Source organism: Sebastes fasciatus, chromosome 6 (genome assembly GCF_043250625.1).
Source record: "Sebastes fasciatus isolate fSebFas1 chromosome 6, fSebFas1.pri, whole genome shotgun sequence".
Taxonomy (NCBI): domain Eukaryota; kingdom Metazoa; phylum Chordata; class Actinopteri; order Perciformes; family Sebastidae; genus Sebastes; species Sebastes fasciatus.
The window spans coordinates 19,865,099-19,885,701 of NC_133800.1; the positions used below are offsets into that span (position 1 = coordinate 19,865,099).

A 20,603-nucleotide genomic window follows, 5' to 3' on the forward strand; every position below is an offset into this window, starting at 1 on the left:
ACCTCCCAAACCCCCGCACTCCTGGCAACGAAGAGAGATGAAAAGACAGGCTGAGCTGAGGGAGACATGGAGGCAGGGCCTGTATGGTTCTATGCCCTTGGTCCCTTATGCTCTCTCTCGTTTGTTCTGGGGTGAGGTTTTGTCATCAGGTGAAGAAAGGATGCTGCAGACCTGGAACCTAGAGGAGTATGGCTAGTTTGTGTGAGAGATGGAGAGACGCAGAGTGAGACACAGTCCCCAGCCAGGCTAAAACCCCCTGAGACTTTGAAGGGAATATAGGAATACTGGGTTCAAAAACAAAGTAGCACGACAGGGGGAACATGACCCATCTTCCTTTAAAACTACACAGCTGAGAGAGACAGAGAAGGAGGAGCAGGGAGGAGCAGGCTGGCCAAGCATGAAAGCAGATGTCAGAGGAGACTAGAGACTCTAAGGGAGCGATGGAAGAGAAGGAGAGCACTGCAAAACAGTGAACTGAGATGGATGGATGGATTCTGTGATAGCTGAAGAGTGATAGAGAGGGGAAAAAGGGCGAGAGAGGTGGGGGGGGTGAAGCGGAGGAAAAGGAGCGGAGCAGCCTTCCCCCTGCAGCACTCATTCAAAGGCAGTTAGCTACTCTTTGATGTATCTATAATTAGTCAGTACACACTGTGAAGTGTTTTAAAAGAAATCAAATTGCAATGAAACACTGGAGCGCTCCAAACAGGGGCTAACATGCTCCGGAGCATGGGGGAGCGAGCAGGAGAAATTAATGGCGGGCCTTTTTTTTTTTTTATGTGCTTGATCAGAAATGTATTTATTAACTGCAAAGGGGAGTAGTAATTAACCCGCAGACAGCTTGTTTTCTCTGGGTCTTCTCATGTGTCAAACGGTTCATCCCGCAAGGCTCCGCTCTCCACTCGCCTGCTCATGCGCGCACACGCCTCCCGCCCCGTCCCGCTGGACCACTTTCTCCTCAATTAAGTAGACGTGCGCATGTGTGTGCACGAGTGTGTGCGAGGGAGCGCAAAAACACAGCAATAACAAGGAAGACATGTATAGTGGCTGCTTTTAATCCCATGTATATATGGTGCTCCTGTAAAGTAAACAGTTGTTTGAGTGTATTTGGATAAAAAGCCGAACAGCCCGGAGTTAAATACTTTATATTTATAAATAATGCACCTAAACAAAATCACAATAATTAGGGCTGTCAATCGATTAAAATATTGACATCTTTATTCATCGCAAATTAATCGCACATGTTTTATCAGTTCAAAATGCACCTTAAAGAGAGATTTGTCAAGTATTTTATACTCTTATCTACATGGGAGTGGGCAAATATGCTGCTTTATGCAAATGTATGTATATATTCACAAATCAATGACAAATATTGTCCAGAAACCCTCACAGGTACTGCATTGAGCTTAAAAAATATGCTCAAATCATAACATGGCAAACTGCAGTCCAACAGGCTACAACAGCTGTCAGTGTGTCAGTGTGCTGACTTGACTATGACTTGCCCCAAACTGCATGTGGTTATCATAAAGTGGGCATGTCTGTAAAGGGGAGAGTCGTGGGTACCCGTTAGAATCCATTTTCACTCACATATCTTGAGGTCAGAGGTCAAAGGACCCCTTTGAAAATGAGTTTGGAGCGTTATTGACCCTCCTTCGCGACAAGTTAGTATGACATGGTTGGTATCAATGCATTCCTTAGGTTTTTTAGTTTCATATGATGTCAGTATCTTTACTCTAGCTGTAAATCTGAGCCTGCTACAACTAAAAAAAATCAAGTTGCGTTAATGCGTTAAACAAATTAGTGGCATTAAAACAAATCTGCGTTAACGCATTCTTATCGCGTTAACTTTGACAGCCCTAATAATAATAATACAAGAGACTCTCTTCAAAACTGGCATGATTTTTTTGGACAAGTCTGCATACTGCATGTAGACAAAGTTGCTGATAGGTACAGGTGGGCAATTGAGGGTAGCTAATAAAAACTATGTGTGCGTGAGTCAGTTTGGAAGAGGTGAAGGAGTTTCGACACTGATAGACAACAGAAGCTGGGATGGCCTCGAGGGAAACCTGACAATGGCATATTCCAACACTCTGTCACTTAAAGTGAACACAAGGATCTTTCAAGTCTCTGTTTTGATGTTACCTTCTCCATACTGCATCTGCTATATGCTATGTATTTATATATGCACATACTGTATATGAGTGTTTTAAGATGGTTTTCACATGACAAGGACATCACATAAAAGAACGCAGTTAAAAACCTCGTCGAGGCCTTTACACACACACAGAGAGAGATGGAGTCTGAAACACAGAGAGACAGAAAGAGACAAATAGAGAGAATAGCTAGTCTTCGTCACACGGCGAGAAAGCCCAGGAGATTGTGAGGCTGTCACGGACAAAACACTGCATGAATATTTAGCAGCCAAATTAAAATTACAAAATACTAAACAAAAAAAAGAGTAGGTGAAAGAGAAAGAAAGAAAATAAAATATTCCTGAAAACACCAGTGGGACAAGTGCCCACCTTTAATCCCCCCCACTAGCCATGTCCTCCCTGTGCCGCCCCCCCTCCTCTTCCCCTTACTAAGAAAAGAGAAGAGATATGTCCTGAATAATATGGGATGTGGTGAGTCTAGCAGTAAATCCGTCAGATCAAGAAACCAGCAAACTGGCGATGTATCCCAGCTCTCAGATCATAGAGGCTTGCGAACACAACTAGCACCGTATGTTGGCTATAGCAGAGCTTAATACAGTGCAGTCCTTAGTATTTTAAATGCTAACGCAGCTAGCACAGCGTGTTCGCAATAAGCCTGGCACTGAGCTGAGACTGCTACATACTGCACATGTGGTTGTTGAAATTTCAGAAGCCGCAAATACAACAGAACAAGACTTTTGGTTGTTCTTTTCTTTTTCTTATCATGCTGTAGAGAGCTACTGTATGCTGGGATTCACAAGATGTTTTATGCACTGTAATTTATCAGCTTAAAGTTGTTGTTTTTTTAGTTTTTTTAAATGATAGCATCTTTTATAGCATTACGTGCCTAAAATATCCCATGCTGCTGTTGTCTTGTCAGTGGTAAAGCAACTCTCTGCATCCTAAACATCACATCCCTGTAACTTGAATCTTTACTACTTAAAACATTGTATTAAATAAAATGGTATGAAAGAGCTCAAAGCCAGAGTGAGGTTTGATCCCTTTTGAATCACATTAACTACACAGTAAATTTGGGATGTTACCAATACTTCAGTACCAAGTCAATGCCAAAATTCTGAAAAAGTCACAGATCTCTTTTTTTCTACAGTACCGCAGTTACTAACGGCGTCCCGTCATTGATAGAACATTTGTTTTGGAGGCAGTAAACTCACTATCGACGTGTCCAGGGGACCCACCCAATCTTTTCCCTGATGATGCTACATTGTGAACTAGAGTTGTTCCGATACCAATACCAGTATCGGAAATGCGTCCGATACTGCCCAAAATTCGGGATCGGGTATCGGCGAGTACGCCAGTCTATGCACCGATCCAATACCAGGTTTTCCGCCGGGTCTTCGATGAGTCCCCGCCAGGCCAAAGCATGGGGGAATTCTGTATTTTTAAGATGTTTTTTTAAATTAAAATGTGTAATACAAGTAGCAAACATCTTTAAGGAATAACTAAGTGCGTAGGTTGTGTGTTTAATTTAGCGAGTGTCGGTGTTTGCGGTCAAGAGATAGAGAAAGAGAACACATTAGACTTAGGTCTGATGATAAATCAGACATTATCAAGACACCGAGTAGCAAGTAGCAAGTTAGCAGGGTCCAAACATACTCTCCCACCATAAATCACGACTCCTAAATGCTACTCCGACCTGGTAAGGATAACTCACCACGATGGTATTGGCTATCTGCACACAGAAGCTTTATTATTAGCTAACTCTAGTCATTAAAACACTAACAGAAGAGAAAGTGATGATCAATATGTGATGCAGAATCCCACTAGGACATCGCAGTAAACCAAAGACTAGAAAATAAAGCATTAACCTCAGAAGCCTTCATATAACCCGCAAAAGACACACTGTAGGCCCATTTAGCTGAAGGGTGCGGTTATGAAGCCAAGAGGCTGGCCAAACTTTTACTTTCACCCTCCCCTGTGCACCATTAATTCCTTCAAATCCACTTCCCTCCCACCATCTTTCAACCTATCCTCTGTCTCTCTTAAGGCTGGGAGAGATCTGCATGCTCTGCAGCGGATCTGCTTTAACAGTACCACTGTTGTTGCATTGCCATCCCTACATTTCTTTATCCAGCCCTCTCCTTCCCCCGGTTTTCCTCCTGTTCTTGATGTGTTAGAGGAGGTGGATAGTGCCCAAGGACAAGGATGAACCAGATTGTTTACAGAAGCAGTACTTTTTCAAAGAAACTAAATGCTATTTATTTTTAATCGTTCCACCATGTTTCACACACTATCACTCAGCTGCCTGTCTCCCTGAGGTGACCGATGCCAATACGGCTCTGCACGTTTGCATATATGTGTGTGTGTGTGTTTGAGAATATGTAGTTTTTTGCATAGTAACATCTTTGTTTGCATGTTAGTATGGGTGGTAGCATTGCAACTTGAATTCTAGTTTATATAACAGTTGGAATACGCAGCTTTTCCAACATGTATGTGAGTGATTGTGCTGACAGGAGTGCATTGTGTCTCTTTGTCGGTGGGAGGTAGGAAGGATAAGCGGAAAACTAAAACACTCACCAGCTCAACGAAAGACAGCCCTCCGTAGCTGTGGGCCATGATGAAGACATTCTTGGCTGCGGCTTTGGACACAAAGTGGTCCCACACGTATAGCACGTGTTCCTCGGAGGAACCATTTTCCTGCAACACAAAAAAACCTCTAATGTTATATCCAAAACAAAGAAGACTGATGTAAATCATACGAGCTTGAAGGCTGTCAACAAACGCAGTTTTTGCATGTGTCCATCCAGTGAGACCGGAGCATCAATTGAATTCTCAAACTCTTTTAATTGAATGCTACAGCATCAAAACCTGCACCTCCGGGACAGCCAAAAAGAAAAAGAGAAACAAAAAAAGTGGTGGTGGCCAGAGGGGATTCTATAAAGAGCCACACTTCGACAGATCAATAAGTCTTGCATATTGCAAATGCCCTAAATGTAAAACTCAATAGGCTGGGTGACGTAACGCTTAAATCTTAATTTGTACCCCGTTGCTGAATCGATGGTCCATCTATACACCAGTAGAGGCGTAATGGGAAGACACTAGGGGAAGGTCAAAAGGAAAAAACAACAGAGAGGAGATCTACACGTGCATATACAAAACAGCACAGTTCTGCACCCACGCACACAATCACAAATGAATACCCCCACGTATGTTCTCACTCACATCTGCATGCACACGGTCATACACACACACACACACGTGCGGGATTACGCACACGCGACCAGAAGACATGTTTAATTAAGCAGAGACGTAGGCGCTTAGCCAGGGCTGGAAAGAACAATAGTACAAGTACAGGCGAGAAAAGGGCATCCATTAATGAACTTGTGACATTGATTCTAGACTTTGATTTCCTATCAAACTGTCTGGTTCACAATAGAAATCAACAATACATTCCCACAAGAGGCTGCGCTGCAACACGGAGCTTTGTCGACTGGAAACACCTGTATCCTTACATCGCAACACCACGCTGCACTTGCAAGATAGCACACTATTCACACATACATACACATATTCATTTTAATTAGCATACAGATGTATATATAAAAAAAGCATATCTGGAAATAAACAAACACACGGCCTACGGAGAATGGAAGCTCATCTGTTAATTGAGTGTCAAACTGTTCCATATGACTCCAAAACAAATAATTAGAGCTACGAGGTAAAGGACAGAAGAGGTGTCTTAAGATACTCTCCTGTTAGTTTCTGTAAATGCATTTTTCAAAGTAAGACAGAACATTATCAAAGAAAGATAATTACTTTACAATGTTTGCTCTCCTAAAGGTGATAATTGAGGAGATAGTGTAAAACACACACACACGCTACATAAGATATGGTTTAAACTTTTTCCTTTAGAAAGTGAGGTAGCTTGTGATGTGATGAGATGTTCTCGCGTATTTGTGTGTACAAGATTGTGTGCAAATGTATGTGTGTGTGTGTGTGCTTCCGCTATTTGATGATGTGCCGCTGTGTGTTTTTGTTGCCGTTGTTTGTCTAGAGGTAAATTAACCTGTCAGAGTGTTTGTGTTTACTGCTAGATTAGCATGAGGGGGTTGTAGTGTCAGCACCCACCTCGATTCACAGAGTGTGATGCAAGAGCAGGCAACTCGGCTCTGCCCTGCCCTTCTGCCATCAGTGCTCTCTGCATGTGTGTTATCCTACGTGCACGGAGCTCGGGCTGGCTGAAGCAGAGTTGTCTGTCTGAAAGGCTGTGACATCAAAGTCCTTTGAAGTCTCCCTCCTCTCTCTCTCTCCTCCGCCATGTCACCCTTCATCTGTGGAGCCCATTTCATTAGCTTGCCTCCCCTCCCTCCCTCCCTCACTCCTTCCCTCTCTTCTACCTTCTTTTTCTCCTCCATGGATGCCACCTGTTCTTCTTCGCACTCCTCCGTCTCCCTGTTTTGTCCACCCCTCCGCCCACCCTTTAGTGACAATGCCCGACATGGAGACATTAGGCGTGTGTGTGTGTGTGTGTGTGTGTGTGTGTGTGTGTGTGTACCTCGTCACTAATTCCAAAACTGCTGATATCAACTGATTGCAAAGAAAAATGTGTTAATGAGTGATAACCATAGACTGTATATAAAGATGGACAACACGTCTCCACTTTTTCCCACTGTACAAAAGTGAAGCCAAAATATCCCAGATACGGGAACTACCATCTTGAGATTTTGACACCGTTTGGAGCCAGAGTCTGCGCAGTAGTGATCAGGGGGCCTGGAGCCCAAGCCGATCACGAGCCAAGCACTGCCGCAGCTTGTTAGCATGAGCCACCTAGCTCCTACGTTAGCACCACGGTAGCTGTTTGGCTAGAAAGACAACTAACCATAATATCGCTCTAATTGCATTACATTACACAGACTTGTGACGGTTATGGCAAGTTAAAGTTACATCTCCTCTAGTACAAGTCCCGAGATTCCTGCTGCGCGACTACTTCACTCAGAGCAGCTGTCAATCATGACATCTCACCCCCTTTTTATAGCATCAAATAACGAATCAAAACCAAACTGATCAGAAAAATCAGCCTAATAAGAACTACCTAAAATGACAGAAACCATCTTTGGGAAAAATGTATCTGACGTTTACTTTGACTTTTTAGTTTTTACCCATGTCCCATCCACTAACATGGAGATTTATGACCTATACTGCAGCCAGCCACCAGGGGGCGATTGAGACGTCTTGGCTTCACTTTTGGGGAGCTGTCATGTCGTCCATCTTTATATACAGTCTGTGGTGATCACTGACAAAATGAAGACTAGAGAAGTATTTTTATTTATTCCTATATTGTGAATAATAACATTAATAATTTAAAGACACATAGTGAAGAGTTGATGTCTTCATGGTGGCAAATGAGTCTCCATCGCCCAACCTAACGCACAACACACACTCTTTGCCTACACCCTCGGCGGCAGGCGACAGAGTGACTGACTACCTGGCATGGCAGTGTAGTGAATTATCTAAACAGCATTTGCATATTGTTGCAATTATTTCCTGGGGTTAATTAGCTGCAGTGGAGCACGCCGCCCTGTGAGACCGGCTCCCTGTCACCAGCTCTTACACACTATCTTAGCTTATTTATTTATTTTCCACACTTTCCCCGCACTGTGTGTGTATTTGTCTGTTTATGTGTGTGTGTGCATCTGCCAGCACTGTCAGAATAGCGTCCCAACTGCACACCTGTTGCCAACATCCTTCAGCCATGACTGTCAGGGGACATTTGAGGGTGTGTGCAGTTTGTGTGTGTGTTTACCGAATATATAGTGATCCATACTGTCCCTTCAGAGAATATAAACTACGAATCTGCGCACTAGACAGTCTCAGGACCGGAAAGTCTCCAGATGCTGACAGCTAACTATTATCAAAAAGAAATAAAATGGCAGAGAGAGCTAGAGAAGGGGAGATAGTAGCCAGAGAGAGTGAGCCATACATATTATGGAGGGTATACAGTATATCTGTGTGAGCTTGACAGGCTCTCTCAGCTCTGGACTTGGAATTCATGAACATGTTGCCGCCTACACACACACACACACACACACACACACACACACACACACACACACACAGAGATACACAGCAACGTATATGCTATCAGATCATTTATTGTCAGCCATCATGAACTCCACTGCAGACAGCTCCCTATAGTACAATCTTCTGTGCGTGTATAGCCGCAGCCAGAAATACTGGCACCCTTGCATTTTTTTTTATTTCAAATGACGCACCATTTCTTCCAGAAAATTGTAGAATTAAAACATAATTTGGTATCGACATTATGTATTTCTTTGGTTTGCAGAGGAACAAAAAAGTAGGGCTGTCAATCGATCAAAAGCAATTTAATCGCACATTTTTATGTGTTCAAAATGTACCTTAAAGGGCGATTTGTCAAGTATTTAATACTCTTATCAACATGGGAGTGGGCGAATATGCTTGCTTTGTGCAAATGTATGTATATATTTATTATTGGAAACCAATTAACAACACTAAACAATGACAAATATTGTCCAGAAACCCTCACGGGTACCCCATTTAGCATAGAAAATATGCTCAAATCATAACATGGCAAACTCAACAGCTGTCAGTGTGTCAGTGTGCTGACTTGACTATGACTTACCCAAAACTGCATGTGATTATCATAAAGCGGGCATGTCTGTAAAGGGGAGACTCGTGGGTACCCATAGAAACCATTTTCATTCACATATCTTGAGGTCAGAGGTCAAGGGAATTAAATGGCCATGCCAGTTTTTCCTTGCCAAAATTGAGCACAAGTTTGGAGCTTTATTTAGCCTCCTTCGCAACAAGCTAGTATGACAATGGATTCCTTAGGTTCTCTAGTTTCATATGATGCCAGTGTCTTCACTCTAGCGTTAAAACTGAGCTACAACCTAAAAATCGCAAGTTGCATTAATGTGCTAAAGAAATTAGTGGCATTAAAAAGAATTTGCGTTAACACGTTGTTATCGGGTTAACTTTAACAGCCCTAAAAACAAAAAAGCTGAAAAAAAAATTACTGAATCCTATAGCTTATTCCACAAAGAAATATAAAATTTGCCTGGACAATATTATTGTCAAATAATCAAATAATCAAAAACAAAGTAAGTGTAAGCTTGACAGTGAAATATAGAATTGTGGAGACCAAATACTTCTGTCAATTTCAGCTTTTTTTTAGAGACAATTGTATGGTTCTTTTTTTAAATGTGTGAAGGGTGCCAATATTTCCAGCCACTAACTGTGTATTTGTAATATATATATATACATGCACACACAACCCTTAGACACGGTAGTGAGTCAAACAAACCAAAATGTGGTTTTAGCAAGTTCCAGCTACCCAATCAACAGCATTCTGATTATGTGTTTGAACTTACGTCACCATTAAAACTGCTAGCTAGACAAACTGCTACGCGACATTGAGCATGACTTTCTACCCCACTTTTAGTCCGTAAGTGGTTCCAACTGTTACTCCTTTTGTTGGATGTGTTTGCCTTCCAATTGTCTAGTTTCAAGAATTTGTTCAATTTAGCTCTTTCCATTATTTACACAATAACAACTCACACTCCTTTCCAAAAACACACATAATTGCATGCACACAGATTCAGACTCGTACACACACTCTCTTGTTTCTTCTAAAGTTGTCCGGTCCAATACTTGCCCAGTGTTTATTCACTGTAATGAGAAGCAGGGAGATGTAGAGCGGAGGAGAGGAGCGCGCTGCAGCCAGAATAACAGCCCCAACGCCAACACAAACCTGGTGTCTGACCAACACAGGAAACAATGAATCTAACAACATCAACACACTCTGACAAACAACCACTTCAGACCTCCCTGCACCTCCCTCCTGCTCCTCCTCATCCTAAACACTTAGGACTCCAGAAAACTACTGAGGAAGCTCGAGTTTCACGTCGGGAGATGGTGAGCGGCGTGGACCGGAAGGAATCTAGTGGATAAGAGCCATTCTACTTTTTACACTCAGAAACTTTTCAGTGGGAGCCAGAAGTGTCAGGACAGTGTCACGGGATCTCTAAACAACTTTATTGGGTTTGGACTCTGTTTTGCTTGGGCAGTGTTGGTTTCAATCTCGCAAAAAGAGTTTGAGTGAGAGCTGAAGTAAAATTACAAACACATCGCACAACAATAATATTAGAGAGTTCCTTCCTGCAAAGGAAGAAGGAAAGACAAATTACACCAGAGCTTTCTCACACACAAACTCTGACCAATCTCTCTCAATCTCTCAGGCCACACACCGGGTAAACCCACCAGCAGCCCCCGTCATTAAACTCTTTAATATGTCCTGATCAGCCCAGAGCAGGATTGTTTTCATTTGGCCTAATGATTAAATATTAAATAAGCAATGTACATAATTACATGTTTGGTGTTAGCAAAAGAGCTTATTAGAGTAAGTTAGTTTGTGCGTGCATGTCTCTGTGCACACAATTAAAAAGTGGACCTCAACGACACCTGTTTGCAATTGCATTCTAATCAATGTCTGGGACGTGTACTCCTTCGCCATCTCTTTTCCTTTTTTTCTCTCTTCCCCTCTCGTCTTTTGTTTCTTTCTTTACTCTCTCTTTTTTTAAGGCCGACAGAGAGCTGAAGTTAGCTAGAAGCTGTCTGGGAGCTGATGGGTCTGTGAGAGTAGGGGGGGAACGAAAGGTATGGAGCAAATTAGTGGCAGAGATGGGAAAATAATGACTGTGGCATTGTGGGTAATTAGCAGGTATAGTACCTATGGAGAGTTGGGAATATAATGATGTGAGAAAGAGACGGAGGAAAACGAGAACGAGGTGAAAAACGTGTGCAAGACTAACAAGAGGGGGGGGGGGAAACGGTGTGTGTGTGCGCGTGTGAGAGCGAGAGAGAGAAATGTGTAGGTGCGTTATTCGACTCTGCAATGAAGGGATGTACAGTGTAAGGAGAGAGGAAGTGAGGGAGAGAGGGAGAGAGAGAGAGAGAGGGGAGAAAAACTATAGCGTCTATGTCATCCCACGTGCAGATTAGCGTGCTCAGACTGTATACAATGAAATAGCATGACCTTGGCGGGGTCAGTCTGCTCTGACAATATTTGCCAGGGCATTGTTTCAAATCAATAACTCATTAACAAAGTACAAAGGAAGTTGCTGTGGGTTTGTGAGATTCTTTATTAGAAAAGAGCGGCTGCGGGCCAGAAAGGTCATCGCTGTGACATCTCGGCTAGCCTCGCGCCGCCGCCCGGATTGTCAGGTGAAATTACTGCGAGCCATTAATTGACATAAGGCAAAGGAGAGCGGGCAGGCAGACAAGGCTGTGTTTGTTCCAGGATGACCCTGAGGTGCTGAGTTTGTGTGTATGTGTGTGTATGTGTGTGTGTGTGTCTGTGTGTCTGTGTATGTCTTTATTCGGGTCAGCCTGTATCCACAACAGGGTTGTGTGCCGAGAGAGAAAGAGAAGGAGAGAGGGAGAGAGAGAGAGAGAGAGAGAGAGGGACCTCGGTGGGTGGGGAGGTGCGAGGGAGGGCAGGATGGATGTGTTTGATGGTTGACCTGACTAGAAGATTGGGAGCAGGGATCTGAGACCAGCTACACTGGCGGTGCCTTGAGCAAACACACAAACACACACACAGTTATGTACGTGTACACATAACACTAACAAGCACAAAATCTAACAGACTCGCTCCTCTTTAAAACTTTGAGAAGTCAAACGCATTCGCCGAAATTCAAACACGAGAAGATAAACCTGCATTTAAAACGTGCCTCACACCACAGTGTGCTTGCACTGTGGCCTTAAACATGAGAACTTAAGTCATAAAGACACATGCGTGCAGGTCAAAGCTTTTTTTCCTCGACCACATTCACACAGAAATACAAAGATGGCATCCAGCCAATTTGTTCTCTGCAGCAAGCAGGTGAGCTGCCCTCTAGCCCCGGTTATTGACCTCTCCTCTGACCAAGTTCAGAGGTTAATCAAGTCCCTACCTGTCCTTGGATATGCTGAGCCTTACTTCTTGGCACAACCACAGGTCAAAGGTCAAATAAACCCTGTCTGTATAATTGCTTGTGGGCCGCAGACTGGGGCAAAGGGGTGAAGGTGACAAAGAGCAAAAAAAACCTAGTCCCATAGAGAAACACTGTAGCGCCATGTCAAATACAATTACCAGTGTGTGCGCTTGTGTGTCCATGTCTTAATGTTTATAATCGAGTTTTGGTGTGCGTGTGTGTGTGTAAGTGTGCGTGCATGTACGTTAGTGAATCCTCAGGATATTTTGTAGTACAGTGTGAACACGAGGAAACAGGACATCATCTGCTAAACACAGACAAGGACAAGGATCTCAGCCAGCCCCTGTGGACAGCTGCAGCTGGGAATAATGGGTCTTGGAGAGGCAGGGCCTAAATAATGGATGCTCCTTCCTTTAGGAAACATACTCTGTACAATCCACAACAGTCGAATAAGTACGAGACAGTACAAGACATCCGTCACCAAGAAATTGGAGGCCACAATACTCCAAAGAGTCACAAACTAAAGGTATGATATGCAAAACAACCTTACATCGACTCTAACCAGAGTGACAGGTAACAAAAAAAGAGAGAGAAAGATTTAACACAAGGGAATTAAATAATGCCTCGAGTGGAAACACTCGCACGCTGAAGAGCCCCAATATTATTCCTCCGTTGTGGTAGGATTGTGACAAATGAATAATTGTGGAGAAAAGCCGAGAGATGTCGTAGTGAAAAGCATTCGGCGTCCACCGATCTCAAATTATACAGATCTCTCATTCTTAAATTTGCACTGCAGCTGAATATAGGCGGAGAAAAAGAACAGACGGAATAGCCTCAATCTGCTACTTCAAAATGCCATTGGAGTGAGGGTCTCTCTGAACAACGTACAATGTGAGATGCTAAAAGGAAAAGCATATAAAAAAGAGAGAAAGAGAGAAAAGTATTCCAGTCATTTATAAAAATAAGTGGTGCTTAAAGGAAGGCGAAGCTCTGTTTTTTGTCCCCTTTGCTCTTTTTTTTCCCCCCTTCTTCTTTCCAGGGCCTGCTGGCCTAATCCCAGCCAGCCAGCCTTGGGTGAACTCTTTGGAAGCTTCTTAAGCCCATGAATGTGCCTTTTGTTCCTGCCATTCCTCCGCTTGGCTGACAGAAAATAGCTAACTGGATTACTGCTAAAATTCAGAGTAAAGTGAACTCCCAAACTTCTATATGGCAAAGTGCTAAGAGAGCGCCCCCCCTTCCCGCCTCCCCACCCCTACACCATCCTCATCAGCATCCCTCCGATCAGACTTTCTATCCTTCCATCCCTCCCTCTGTCCTCTCTTTCTCTCTCTCTCTCTCCCTCCTCCTCCACCAACATCCCCCCTAAACATGGCCCAGTGGTGTGTGTGATCTGGAGGAGACGAGAGGAGAGGAGAGGGATTAGATAAGGTTGAGAGGTTGCACACTATGAACCCAAGGCTAAAAAGTAAGAATCCTAAAAGCAGTTAAGAGCTTATTAATGTGTGTAAGGAAGCGTATTAATCAACTCAACTCTATCAGGGGGGCTGGTGTGTGTGTGTGTATGTGTGTTCGTAGTAAAAAAAAGAAAATGTACAATGTAAGTCTCATAAATACAGAGCAAGACAGCTGGTAATTCAAGTTTATGGTATTTTTTGTGTAATGTTAGATTTTATTATATTGCCAGGAGTAGAGGTATATATTTGAGTGAGTGAGTGTGTGTGTGTGTATGTGTGTGTGTGTGTGTGTGTGTGTGTGTGTGTTTTTGAATGGCAGTGTGCAGGTGGTCCGGCAGCTCAGCGGGAGTTAGAGTGCGAGGTGTAGTGAATAAAAAAGGTTTGTGTGTATGAGTGTGTGTGTGGGACCGTGTCTTGGGTGGGTGCTGTTGAAAAAAAGATGAAAACAGCCCTGCTAAAGAGGTTTGATTTGATCCACCACCCACCCTGACTAACGGAGGTGAAGGAGAAGGATATACACACACACACACACACACACACAAATGTCAAAACCTTAGTTCTTTTTCCACCTCCTTTACTCTTTTGTCTGTCGGTATGTGTGTGTGCCTTTGCATAACCGCATGCGTGTTTATGTGCTTGCGTGAGTGTGCGTGAGTGTGTGACAGCTTACTCTGGGGCAGAGCGGTGGAGAGCAAAGCGGTGTGCGGGACGAGAAGGCGTGGACGATAGAGGCGAGGTCATACGCGCTAACATCCTGCTGACTTCTGGGTCAAAGGTCAAAATTCAAGGGGCACCGACGCAGAGCCAACCTGCTCACTCATTAATCTTTATCCCGAGTCTTGCAATCCCTGCATCTAAGGACAAGTGTATTTGGCTGGAAAATCTAAACCTTCTACATGACCCCTACTTTCCTGGTTAATGAGGATAATTTTGTATTAGGCTGCTGGTCTGAAAAAACACACATAGAAAGCATTTTTTCAAATCCATCTCTCCGTTCAAAAATGCCACCACACTGGGTACTACACTGGTATGGACTGCTGAATCAATTATCAATGTGCGAGCTTATATTAAACAGAAAAGTGACTTGACATGACACTGGGCTGGTGTGGTATTTTCTTCAGCCAAGGCTGTTAAACTGCACAGTATTTTCGAGACGCCACAAAAAGACACACCGCTGCTGCATACCGCCCTTGTCTCAATGCATCTGACCCTGTCCGGCATGCATTATGCAGGCATGGGGAAAGCAAGCCGAGCCCAATATCAAGATGTGAATACAGTAATATTGCATTCCTATCCTCGTCGGATAGGGGAACCTTGGTTGAGACAGTGTTAACGATCGCACACTGCTAATGTTACCGAGTGTTAACGATTTAAGGCAAGAGGAGGGGAGCAAGAGTAGAAGAGATACTGTATGTATATGGAGAAAAAAGAGAACAAATTAATACACACTCCTATCGTAAGTCGAACAAAATGTAGAAGCAACTAAGGGTGGGAATCACCAGAGGCCCCACAATATGATATTATCACAATGCTTAAAGCTGCAGTGGGTAGAATTGGAGCAAATATGATTAAAAAAAGTTATTTTCATAAAACGGTCACGATATCCTGACAGTAGAGCATGAGACAGGTAATATGAAAAAAAAAAATCATGTGCCTCTGTGTCCTCCGATGGTCCTAATGGAATCTACAAGATTTCACAGACCGGAGGAAAACAAACTAGGCAGCGCTGATCAAATGTGAATTAATATTCTGTTACTGTAATGCCTATTTCTTGCCTCAAATGTCTTCAGAAACATCTCGTAGTGTACTCTTTAGCTGTAAAATGAGAATGTTTATGACCCGGCCGCCATGTAGAGATCAGTTGAGGAAATACCAAGCACCGCCCACCAGCCGGAGCAAAACCCTCAAATCCCAAAAACATTCAGCCTTCTACTGCCACTTTAAGTCCCAATACGATTTATTGCAATTTTAGGCATTTTGCGATATGCTGAGTATTGCGATAAGATATATTGCGATATATTGCAATTTATTACCTACCTGCAAATTATGCAGTTTGACAACATCTGTTTTATCTAATAGGATACAGTTTTCACTCTTTTCATCTCAGAGTTTTCATTCACAAATCTTGAGGTCAGAGGTCAAGGAACCTCTTTGAAAATGGCCATGCCAGTTTTGTCATTTTGCGTTAACTTTGGAGCGTTATTTAGCCTTCTTCCCGACAAGTTAACATGACATGGTTGGTTCTTTAGGTTATCGAATTTCATATGATAACAGTATATTCACTCTAGCTTTAAGACGGCTACAACCTCTGAAAGACAGAGTAGCTATATGATATAACAAACACATGCAATAAGCAATGGATTTTCAATATTCATTTATGGCATAAAATTAAAAAAAAGATATATAAGTGACAGTAGATGCACGTCAATTTGACTGCATTACTGTGAACAACATGATACCAGAAGAGTTTTATGTCAGATAGTGTAAAGCAAGTTCACCACCAGTCAGGGAAACCAGTTTACACGCACAGACGTGTGATACAGTAAGATGGAACTGCGGCTAATTATCCCTTATTAGAGTGTGTGTAAAGGTACTGCCAGGGGGGTGAGAAAAAGAAAAAGCCGGCGTTGACAGCTCACACACCGCCCGCTAGTCCCACAGCAGCACTAACTCTTGTGAGACACCAGAGACTGACGTATTTCACACACACACACACACACACACACACACACACACACACACACACACAAACATACATACATGCATTGCTGTGACGCTGCTGCCATCAACCACAGTAAGACACAGATAATCGATGAGGACACTCTTCTAATGTGAAAGCCTGTGATGGGAAAAAGCCTCACTCACTATGCCCTTGATCTTCAAAATCGTACTGAATGAGAGCTTTTGAGAAAGTAAAAAAAAAAGGTCTGGACCCCATTGAGGAGGCAAATTATGAATTTTGTTGGCAGGGGTGAAACAAAAGACATCTATGAAGAAGACAACATTGTTTTAATTTCCCATCACTTTGCCCATATTTATTTTCACAATGGAACTAGATTTATTCAAAGGGGTCGCTTCCTTTGTTTGACCACAAGGTAAACTGGCCGAGCTATGTGTATGTGCATGCGTATATGTGCGTGTGTGTGTGCGTGTGTGTGTGTGTATGATTAGGGGGTGTACGGACAGTGTAGAATGATAAGAATGTTGCAGTGTGTTTGCAGAGTGTGTGTTAGGGAGATAATAATCCCAGCGGTCAACAAGAGTGAAGGGCCAGAGCTGCACTGACCGGCCCACCATCTGAGAGAGAAAGAGAGAGGGAGGGAGAGAGGGAAAGAGGGAGAGGAAGAGGGAGAGAGGGAGGTGGCCATGTGGTTAACACTTGCTCACTGAGAGGCGACTGGAACCCGGCCAACCTCTTCACACACAGGCTGACCACACAAGAGCCTCTCTTTCTCCCTCTGCCTCCCGTCCTCCCTTCATCCCTTGTTACCTAACATTTCCTTCCCTAGCTTCCTCGGCTGGCCACCTCCCACCTTCCTCCTCCCCGCACCTTCTTGCCACTTTTGTCTCTTCCAAACTTGCCCGAATTCCTCCCTCCCGTTTTCTCACCTATGTCTTCTCTCCTACCTCCTCCCACGACCCTAAACTGTCACTCCGTCCACCTCCCCCATCATGTCTGCTTTTTGACGAACATCTATCCTTCTGTCTCTCTGCCACGGCGCTCCAAACACTCTCCTCCCTCCCTCCCTCCCTCCCTCCCTCCTTCCCTCTCCGACTTACCCGTATAGGGATCCGTTCCGTCTCCGTCTCCTTCTGCGGGTTACGGTACTTCTCATAAAATTCTCTTTTCTTTTTGCCCTCTTTATCATCTTTGCGTTCCCTCTTCTCAGCGGGTTCGTCCGAGGGTTCGGTAGGAGAGGGCAGGGGAGAGAACATGGCCGGCTTCTCCACCTCCAGGTAGTTCTCATTGGGGTTGAGCACCATCACACCGTAGCCATCCTAAAACAGATAAGACACATACGTGTTAGAGCCATGGCATCAGCATCACCTACATCAGATACTGTTCATATTACGTGTTAAGCATTTATGATATTATATATCAGAATCACAATCAGGTTTATTTCACCAAGTATATACATACAAGGAATTTGACTCAGCTCTCAAGATGCTTACACAGAATAGAAATAACAGAATAAAGAATACAACAATAAAAATCAAATAAAAATCAGATGTCTATATACTGTATGTACACTGAGTAGGATTTATATTGATGAAGTATAATATAACAAACTATTTTTACAGACCTTTTTTTATAACAAAGTGCTTTATAATGCAAAACAAAACTTAAAAATTAACCAGGTTGAGAGGACAAAAGGCATTCAAATATAGCTCCAAAATGTATATAAATATAATGACTATCTTCAGGTAGAGAGCATGACATATGTGTGTGTGTGTGTGTGTGTGTGTGTGTGAGAAAGATCTGTAGAAAATGTATATTAAACAAGCACCGAGGGAGATTGTGTAATTGTTTCTTTTTAATTACCGAAATGCTTCAAGATTTTTTTTAGTTACTTTTAAAAATGCCTAAAAAACCTTTATTAAATCTAAAATGTAATGTTGACGGGACAGTTTTTGTTGTTTTTTTACTTTCAGAAAAAGACAATATTAACTTTGTAAAATCTACAAAGGAAAGCTGATATAACACCGACTGATGATCTGAGAAACTTTCCAGCCCATTCTAGGTCTGATAGGGGCTCGTGGTGTTTAAGAAAGAGCTCAGTGGTGGATATCTACGGGCAAATAATACCGGAACAACACGCAGATTGTGAGACGAATGGGGGAATGATGCAAATCCAGACTGAAAGAAATGACAGAGACAGAGACAGAGGAGAGAGTGTCACTGCAGGGACAAGCCTGAGAAGTAACTGGGGGATTGAAATTCAGCGCCGGTGGTTTCAGTCGGTGAGTAGCATTTAGTGACTCCAAAGGCCATGTGTCACTTAATATCAAACCCAATCGATCCCACCATCACTCAACCAAAGACTTAGCTGCAATACGCATCTGTGTATGTGCATGTTACGGGAATTCAAACTTCTCAGCACTAAAGATAAAGGTCTAGAAAATTTTTAAAAAGCTGAGAAAGGTTTCCCATAATTATATTTGAATTAATAAATAATCAGTGCGGTACTTCAAAATTAAAAATAAATATGAAATGAAGAGTTAAAAAGAGGAAAAATGTAAAAAAAAGAGAAACCCAAGTGGTTATAATAAGAACGAATGACAGTAGGGAAACGTATTGTGGAGAAAGGGAAGTTTTCTCGTAGCCTTTGGTGACTTCTTCAACTTTGAAGCCATTTTAATTAACTGTTTATTGTCCCAAGCACTCCGAAACTAAAGCAGGAAATGGACGGATTCCTGTTTCACTTTGGTTGTGCTTTTCACACACAACCCCCATTGTGATACACACACACATACACACTTACTCAAACTTATGGGTGTACGCCTGTGCTGACACACACACACACACACACACACACACACACACACACACACACACACACACACACACACACTAAGGAGTACGCAAGACATCAGTGCTGACAAAAAGACCTTTAGGAGACGTGAGAGGGAGTTAAGAGAAGCAGCGTCACTCAGCTTCCTCCGCAAATCGCCATCACACACACACACACACAGTCTCCTCGAGGCGGCACGTCTCCTCTACCTTAATAAGTGTTAACACAATGTGCTTGTCTTCCGTTGACGCAGCATGAGTGTGTGTCCCTCCTGTGCCCGTCGACATCAAACCTGCCACACACCCCTTCCCTTAGCACCTGCCGTGTGTTGACAACGGCAAAATGACACTTTCTCACTTAGTCAGATTATAAAATTTGTTGGATTCTCATTCCCCTTTCAAATCCAGACACAAGGCCCTCCTTCCCTTGCTGGACACGTAACGTAAAACTTGTTATTAACATAAAGATAATAAACTTAAGACAGCATTTTTCAAGCGAGAAGAAAACTGGACATGATCAAATTGCTAATTATAACATTTAAAGCGTGTTTTAAAAATTATTTCACTATTACATTAGCTTTTACTGAAAGTTCAACAAATGCATTTTGAAATTCTAATTTCAGCTTTAAAGAATTTTCCTGCTATATAATGGCATCTGCGTGATGATGGAATGAAGTTTTGTAATTTACTCCAAGGCACAGCAAGTCTAACGGTAATTTAGCAAGTGATTTATGACTTTAAAAAAACGTCCACGTTATAGTTTGTATGCAAATTCTAAGTATATGATGCTTCTCCAAACCTAGATTTTTATGAGTCTGCGTGTGTGTGTGTATGTATGTACAGAAGAAAAAGTGAAGTTGGAGGGATAATGGATGAGGATCTATTAGGGAGACTGCAGACATCACAGACACATTTGCACACAAATACAGAAGTTCAGACACAAAAGCTCACATTCAGACGGACGGATCGCCGGATGAAAAAGAAATAGAAGCAGGTGAGGAAAAAAAGAGAGTGGAAGAGACAGAGGGGCAAGAAAGAGTGAGAAGCAGAGAGGAAAGATATACTGTAGATAAAAGATGGATAGAGAAGGAAGGAATGAGAGACAGAGAGATGTAGTCGAACCAGATCCACACCAGCTTTGTGCCACTGCCCACTGGTGGCAGCCTGATAAAATAACTGACAAGACCAGTTCAGCCTCCAGGCTGCAACATCATAAAAACAAGATCAAATTTTAAATCAATAAATGATTAAATTCAATGCTGATAAATAAAATGTATACTGTATATGAAAAAAACAATGACAAATTGAAAAGCGCACTGCACTATCAACAAATTCCCCCAAAGAAAGGAGGACAGAATGACAGAAAAGCAACATTTAACCACCATCACATCACTTTGTGTGCACTTCTCCTTTCCACTAATCCCGGTTCACGAGGCCAAAAGTTAATGGTTTAGCAACACTGGCCCACGTGTTC

General features: G+C 42.8%; 1 protein-coding gene across 3 annotated transcripts in view; it reads right to left on the minus strand.

Moving 5' to 3' along the window:
- arb2a (ARB2 cotranscriptional regulator A) overlaps positions 1–20,603 on the minus strand; it is a 172,611-nt gene that overhangs the window by 84,864 nt on the left and 67,144 nt on the right. For 2 of the 3 annotated variants that reach the window (XM_074638264.1, XM_074638266.1), the window contains 2 exons: positions 17,398–17,616; positions 4,725–4,844 (listed from right to left, as the gene is read on the minus strand). In XM_074638264.1, coding sequence (XP_074494365.1) covers positions 4,725–4,844; positions 17,398–17,616 — 339 coding nt within the window. Of the gene's footprint in view, positions 1–4,724; positions 4,845–16,611; positions 16,915–17,397; positions 17,617–20,603 lie in introns of those variants that run through there. The other variant, XM_074638265.1, reaches the window with a different exon arrangement.